At 55.7% G+C, this 7,858-nt stretch overlaps 1 protein-coding gene across 1 annotated transcript in view; it reads left to right on the forward strand.

Annotated features, from left to right (window-relative positions):
- LOC308611549 (BCL-6 corepressor-like) overlaps positions 1 to 7,538 on the forward strand; it is a gene marked incomplete at its 3' end in the record, with an annotated part of 29,272 nt that extends 21,734 nt beyond the window's left edge. Inside the window, exons 8-9 of the mRNA XM_081260275.1 lie at positions 3,719 to 3,879; positions 7,533 to 7,538. Of these exons, the coding sequence (XP_081116401.1) occupies positions 3,719 to 3,879; positions 7,533 to 7,538 (167 nt within the window). The remainder of the gene's footprint in view (positions 1 to 3,718; positions 3,880 to 7,532) is intronic.
- Positions 7,539 to 7,858: the final 320 nt, after the last annotated feature.

Here is a 7,858-nt window from a genome sequence, read left to right on the forward strand (position 1 = left end):
GTCTTTCCTGCTGAGCGTGGAGACGAGAACTCGGTGTGGCTGATGGGGAGCAGGGCCTGAGCCCCAGATGATTCCGAAAGCCCCCTCCCCCCACCGCCTGCCTCCAATCTCAGACCGACCGACGGGTCTCTTCCTGGAGCACCCGGGACGTGGCCCAGTGAGCCATGAATGGCCACCATGGGAGGTCAGGAGAAGGGTTGGGGAAGGTGAGGGGCTCCGTTTGAAAGGTTGGGGCAACGAAGGTGGGTTCCCCACCCACCCTCTGTCTTGTAGAGACGTGGGGTTTGTAAATAGCTGGTCAAGAAAGGTCACCTGAAGGGGCCACTGTTCTTACTGCGGCCTCCACGTCCAAGGCCCAGCAGGTGTTCATTCCATTCAGCTGGATATGAATGGGCCTTCTTGTTCTTGGGCCATCATGTCTTGAGCTGATATGGGCTCAGGTCCTTCTCATGGGTGTCGGTGTGGCCGAGAGCCGAGCTGTGAGCACATGGGAGCTGGGGCGGGGATTTGGGGCGGGCAGGGGTCACAGAGAGGGTCCAGGATGCCTTCAAGATGCCTTCCCCCTTCTGAGGCAGCCCCTACCCATGGAGGGCCCAGGAGCTTCTAAGGTGGTGGGTGCTGTTTGCACGGCCCTGGTTGTCCTGGTGCGGGTGCATCTTGTTGCTAGGGGCTTGTTTAAAAAAGAAATTAACTTGAAAACACAGTGGCTGAGATACTCATTTGTTCTTTATGATCACATGGGTGGCTGAGTGAAATTTTTATTTTGGAAGTTCACCAAATGAGTTTGGAGGTTCCTCAGACTTGGAAGTTCATCACTAGGAACGCTCAGTGGCATTTGAAGATGGGGCGGGGCAAGGAGGCATTGGTCCCTTCCTTCTCAAACTTGGAGTAACCATCTCCCTTGCCAGCCACTTGGCTGGGACAGGCCTAGGACCTGCTCAGTGGCAGTGCCTGGCCAGGAGCTGGAGGAAGCCTCAGTTGAGGGGCTTCATGAAACTTCTTTGCTCAGGGAACTTCTCTTCCAGCTGAGCACCTGCATGTTTGTAAACTACTTTGGAACAGAGATCCCCTGCACTCCTTGTGTAGCGGGTTTAACTTTGAACAAGGTTAGCCCTGACTGGAGGTGCTATTATAGTTAAGCTACAGAGAAGGGGATTTTAATCCTGGGGAGCCTTACAGCGACTCAGAACCCTCTCACCTTGTTTAGGCCTCACTGGGCATGGCTCAACAGTGGTGAGGGTGCTTTGCTGCCACAGTGACTTGTAAATGTTGCTGTGGTGATGCTTCTGTGAGGTGATGCTATGGTACAACCATAATGAATTTGGGATATATGTGCTGTGAGTCATAGGACCATGCTGCAGGGACCACGTTCACATCTTGCTTAGACTGGGTGACCAAGGGCACATGGCTTCCCACTTTTAGAAGGGCCAAAAGTAGCAATGATGGCAAAGCCTGATGGTTAGGATCCCCGTGTATCTATTTATCTCCCCAACTCCTTTGCCCTCAAGGGTCATCCTCCTGTGGGTCGTGGTTAGAACAGTCTTTGAGAAGCTCCAAGTGACACGGAGCCTCTACCCCATAGCTGGTGGCCATGGGCATCTTGGGCAGTCGGGGTGGGTGTCCTTCAGGGTTATTACTGGCCTGGGTAAGGTCACACTAGCGTAAGGTCTTGGGGGGCCTTAGCTGAGGGGAATTGAGGTCTTTGCCCTAAAAGGCTCCGGGGTTGGGGGATGGGTGGATGGACCTAGTTTGGAAAAAGAAACTTTCAAATTGGACATGGGGGTTCTTAAGGTAGCCCTTCCATTCCTCCATGGATCCCCTCCCACGGAGCTTTTAGGGAAGGCTGATTGGACCAGAGAAGTCCAATGGTGTAACCAGCAGGGCTCACCTCTTAAAATTTCCTACGTTTCAGGCCTGAGATTCAGGCTGGTCTGAAAGTCTTGGCATCTTTTGGTTAAAGGGATTTTTCCAGCCTTTCTCTGTGCTGAGCCCGGCCCGTGATTATGAAGCCCACCCTGGAGGGAGGCTAGCAATAACATTCGCACTTTACAAGTGAAGGGGGCCGAGTTGTAAAGTGGCGCCATTCCTGCGCAAGTGTTTAAGAGGGTCACAGAGCAGCCGGAGTGAGAGTTGCAGCACGCCGTCTTCACCGGGCCTGTGGTAGCCTGGGCTGCATCACCTGTAAGCACAGGCCAGGAGTTTGGGGTTTCTCCTGCTGCCATGACAGGAGACCCTCGCGGTTGGGGTGATTCCACCATTCTGGCAAGAGTAGATGGGGATCTCTCCCACCTTGGGATACCCTTGGAGAAAAGCTAAGTGTGTTCCACCATTGAGAACACAGGTCAGGCTAGCCCAGGCCAGGGTTAGGTTCATCCCCACAACTGGCTGCCATTAAATGCTGGGAATGCCCCCCAAGAGAGGCTGATCAGGGGACCAGCCGGCTGGGCAGAAGTGGGAGTGATACTTGAAGTGGTCTAGGGAGAGGAGGAGGAATGCGAGCAGCATGTGAGGGGTGTGTCCATGATTTCATCTAGAAAAACGGGCTGTGGGAGCTTAGCTCAGGTGTTAATGAAATACCAAACTCATACACCCACCCCCACCCCCGGCCGGTGATGGACACAGGGTCATCTTCGGGGAACTCTTTAACAGCACAGTGATCATTATGGAATTATTTGTGTGTTAGAAACAATGTGACTAGCAAAGCAGTTGAACTGTTTCTTTGGCTAGAGCAAAAGTGAGGAGTGATGTTAGGCTGGGGTGATTGGAGGAAAAGCCCCAAGTGGATGCTAGATTGAGCAGGGGGGCAGGAGCAACACAGGCGGAGCTGGGGTGTGAGCAGTTCAGCCCTGCCCGCCACCCCCCCACCCCCCACCCCCCATGAAGGGGGTTGGAGTCTTGTCTTTGAAATGTCCTTAGATGCTTGTTGCCTGGGAAGGAAGGCGTGGAGACGTGCCAGGTGGGTGACTGGTGTCACTGAGGGCCTTCTTCCTAGACAGGAACTAGGAGCAGCCCCTTGATGGCAGTGAAATGCTTTTCCCCCCACGGGTGTGGAAAGAGGACAGACGGACTTGTAGCAATCTGGTTGAGTTCTTTGAAATTGCCCTTGACCCTTGTGTGTGCACCAGGAAGCCTTTCCTTTCCCTTTGCCAGGCTCCTCTTGCCTTGGTCTCCCCAGCTTCCCAGCCTCCCACCATTCTTTCCCTACCCTTTTTCTTCACCCTCGCCCCTGCTGACCCAAGTGAACATTGGTGGTATGTCTGTGTAGATGGCAGTTGGGGGCTATTTGGTCTCTTGATGACATCAGCCTTTTTTGTTGACTAGCAGCTGTTTCCATAGTCATTTGTAGCTCCGCTCTGATTGGTTGGATCTTACTGTGAGGTCACTCACCCCCCCTTTAAAAGTAAGCCACCTTGGAGAGTTAAGCAGTTAGGGAGTGATCTCACATGCCTATAGACGGATGGTGTAGATGCCTCACCTTGACCCTTGAAGGATGGATTGTGAGTGGGCTACGCGCCTCATTTTCTGCTTTCTTTGCTGGTTGTGTTCAGCTGTCCTTCCTTTGGGACGTCTTTCTGAGGGTTTTGTGCTTCCGGCGTGTGAGGCCCCTGGTCTCCAAAGGGGGGTGGTCTGTTGGTAGCAGATTGCCTTGGGCGTGGGGGTCCTGCCTGCTCCTGGTGACCTTTGTTCCCTCCTTTCCGGGTTGTCTCCCCTCCCCTAGGGGAGTGTTATGATGGAAGCAAACCTGACCGCTTTGAAGCCCCAGAAGACAGTGATCTTCCTGAGGACATGGACACGGAGCCCCCCAGAGAGTCCCCCGCCGACCAGGCGGCCCCGGACGCGTCACGCAGCCCCACCCTCCGGCTGAACAGAAAGCGCAAGGTGTCTGGCAATAGGAACCACACTGAGACCACTGTGCTCCCGGAGGACTCTCTGCTGAAAGCCAAGCGGAGACGGGTCTCCAAAGGTGAGCTCGGTTTGGCTTCGGGCCCGCAGGGCACCCTACGGAAGTCCTGGAGCGGAGCAGTGGAAAGTTCCAGTCCCACCCTGGATCCCTGGGGGGAGCCACTCACACCTCCCCACCCCCCAACCCCATCCCACTCCCCACCCCCACAAAGCCAGGTGGCGGGGCTGGAGCCCAAAGGTGGCCAAAGGCAAATAGGCCCCCTCCCGAGACTTGGTGACAAGTTCCAGCCAACACAGTGACCACACCCCTCCCCTCCCCCACCCCTGTTAGTGATGTGTAAGACAGTTTGTTCGGCCCACCCCCCCGCCCTGGGGGGCTTCTTCTTTAATTTGTAGTTATTTGTCCATAAGCTGACTGGCCTGAGAGGGAAATGACAAACAGTTCCTCTAACCACTTAGAAGAGCCACATTATAGTGAGCTGACCAACCTGAGGTGTGCATTGAATTAACAGGGCTCCATCCCAGAAAGCAGCGCCGCTTGCTGCACCTTAGAGAACGTCGGGAGCAGAGAGCAAACCTGGCCGGCAGGGCAGGAAGGAAGTGACCCAGGCGGTTCAGCCTGCGGTCACCCCCCAGGGCAATAGCATCTCCGAAGAGAAACCTGGCAGGAAAAGGGCAGAGGCCAAAAGCAACAGCAGCTGGTTGGAGGAGTCCCTTAAATGCAGTGACAATGAACAAGGTACGCACGGGGCGGGGGGCGCTCCTGGAGGTTGGATCACCCGCCCTCTGTGGGAAACGGCCCTGGAGGGGACCTGAGCGCCATCCAAGTTGACAAGAGTAGCGTGTGGCGAGCGGGGAGTTTTCTTCCTGAGGTCCTTTCAGCCTGCACACTTCCTTATGGAATGGACAGTGAGGTGGGAGCTTGACTTCCTGGGCTGCTCCTCATCACCCAGCCCGGCTGGGCAGGAAGGGAAGTCTTGGGTGACCCCGGGCGCTTGTCAGTGCCCTCATTCCAGCCTCAGGCTGTCCGCAGTCGCCCTGTCCCGAGCACCCAGGCCCCCCACGGGTGGGGACGGGAGCGCACGAAGGGCTGGCTTCTGCCCTGTCTTGCGGCCCTTTGAAGCGACTTGCCATTTGGCGTTTCGTGGGTTAGCCTATTTGCCGGTTGAATGTGGGATAATTAAAATATTAGTGCTTTGAAAACATAATTGGTATATCTTTAAAAACTGAAGCTGCTCCAACGATCAGTGCTAACAATGGGCTTTTCTCTCCTCACCGGCTACAACTGTGTAACGCCCGCTGCTTCTCCCCCTGACAGATGTGCTGTGCATGGACGAAGAAATGGATCGGCAGCCTTCGCCCCTGCCGCAGAAATACACCGACAACAGCGAGAAACCATCCGCGAAGCAACCGTGCAAAACCAAGCCTTTGATCCCTCAGGAGCCCAGGCGGGGCTTGCCGCTGCCAGGGGACTCCTAGGTGGACAATGCGGATGGCAAGGTACCTCTTGGCCCTGGTTCTCCCCCGCCCCCCGGGCCCGTGCAGGCACATCCCGCCTGCCTGCTTCTCTGCTTCTGGGGACAAAGCTTTCCTTTTCCTGAACCCCTCCCCCCAAAACGTCCCTGCCCCTTCCTAGGGGACGTGTCTCCTGGGTGGCGGTGAAGTTTCCAGCGAGTAAAAATGCAACCCCTTCCTCGCGCCCCGCCTCCCCCAGACAGAGAGGAGGAAAAGTGCTTTCCTCCACTCAGGTTTGTAACTCAGGGAGGAGGCGAACCAGGCGGGTGGTGGAAGGACAGCCTGAAATGTGTGCGCTGCCTGGTTTCGTGATAGGTGACCGTCCGGAGATTTTGAAAGCGGCCTGAGCCCAGTTCCGACTATGATCTTTCGCCGGCCAAGCAGGACCAGAAGCCCTTGGACTGTTTGCAGCAATTGTTACCAGCTTCCCAGGCCTCGCAGCTGACATGCTCAAGCTCCCCTCCAGAGACCACCCAGTCCCGCCCGATGCCACCGGAAGCGCGGAGACTTATTGTCAATAAGAACGCGGGCGAGACCCTCCTACAGCAGGCCTCCCGGCTTGGCTACGAGGTGAGCATCCTTGTGGGTGCCCTGGATCAGGATCCGCTGGCTTCTGCTCCTTGGGTGGGGGACACACTGGCTGTGGATGGGGGGCGTGTCTCAGAGCCCAGCCCCCTCCACGTGGCGGGCTGGGCTGGGTGTTCCAGCAGGGTGTTTGCGTTGGCTCCCGCTCACACTGCAGGCTCTTTGGTGGCTTGTTCAGTCGTGGGGTGAAAAGAAAGGCAGGCCTCTCTGATGTTCCGTTCCCGTTCAGGCAGGTAGGCTGCTTCGGCCAGTCTGGCTCACTTATCTCTGATATAAAATCTGACCTAACCCAGGGCTTGGCGACCAGGGGAATTTTAATGAGCCCTTTTGGAATCTGAATAGCAAGAAAGAGAGTAGGAGAGTAGTTATTAGCTCTACTAACTTGTGCTGTTTGGGGCAGAGTGATGCCCCTGTGGGGTAGCGGGTGGGTAGTGTCTGTGCAGAGTAGGGATGCGAGTGGGGCAGACCTGAGCAGTCTCTTTCTGAGAGGGCACGGGAGCCGAGGGCTGATGGGCGGGGAGCAGGGCTTGAGCCTTGCACAAAACTCCCTGTCCACACTGCTGTATCCCAACCCAGCACGGCTGATGACAGTGATGGCCTCTATTGCTAGAGCAACATAGAAAGATAGCTGATATCTGCCTAAGCCCGTGTGATCTGTAGTAACTCCTTTCACCCTGTTAACATCTTCACTTGGGAGTAACGCGTACTAGCCCACTCTCGGATGAGGAAACTGAGCCTCAGAGGGGTTAGCTGATACCCGTACAGGTAGCAATCCAGCAGTGCTCCACAGCCCACCACGCTCCTCAGCAAGACTGGCTCACACTGGAATTGCCCTTTTGACAGTTCAAAACCTCTGTAAGACAGATGACTCTCTCTGCCCTGTGCAGTTCCCCCACCATACTTGTCAGTAGCAATTGTGATGTAATAGCCCACAGGGCAAAGGCATTTTTCTGTGCTGGCATCAGCCCTCTGGGAGTTGAATGGTGACAGTAAAACGCGGTTCAGCAGGCGAGCGTGGAGGTGTGGCTGAGCACTGGGGTGGCAGGACCCAGGCTGGCCCGGAGCCCTGGCGCCCACACCCTCAGCCAGCTCTGTGCCCCTGTCCCCCGTCTCCCGTCGTGTCCCCCCACCCCGGTCCATAGTGCCGTGAGCCCTTGGAAGTGTGCCTGCCTTGGCCCTAAGGCATGACTGTGGGTGGGAAGTTGGAAGCACTAGGGCTATGCTTAGTTTGGGGGTGTTTTTTGTTGTTGTTGTGGGTTGAATGTGCTGTTGTTTATATCTGCACGTCTCTTGGAGACCTCTCCATTAGCTAGAGAGCACTTTCTGGTAGTTAGCGCAGTTACTTGCAGGTGAAGTCCAAGGAGCACCCAGTTGGTTTCCCAAGAGCTGAGAGCGGGCGCCTAGGAGGACAGAGCAGATGTTGCACATAGTGTTGAGCTAGAGACCCCCGTGGTTGAGAAAATAGTCTCCTTGCTTCCAGCAAACGCTGGAGTTGGGGGGGAGACTCCCAACCCCAACTTTTGGGTTAGGGTTGAGAAAGTAGACTCCCGCTTCCAGCAAATGCTGGAGATGGGGGGGCGGGGTGCTGCTGCACCCGCCGTGGAGGGCGGGGCTCCGAGCCCCACCTGTGAACTTGGCATCATTTCCAGCAGTCTCCCTTTGGGACCAGAGACGTCAAAAGACCCTCGTTGGTCCTCTAAGACAGTTTCCATTTTGGTTTGGTGGCTCTGAGGCCTGGACCAAGGGGCACTTGATCCATCCTTTTTTAGGCTACCTGGCCTTTGATTGCACAGGAAGCCTTGGGAATGTTTACGGTCGGATTTGTTTTTTTCTTCAAATGTAAATTTCAATATGT

The sequence above is a fragment of the Mesoplodon bidens genome, assembly GCF_964165515.1.
Source record: "Mesoplodon bidens genome assembly, contig: HAP1_SCAFFOLD_1137, whole genome shotgun sequence".
Taxonomy (NCBI): domain Eukaryota; kingdom Metazoa; phylum Chordata; class Mammalia; order Artiodactyla; family Ziphiidae; genus Mesoplodon; species Mesoplodon bidens.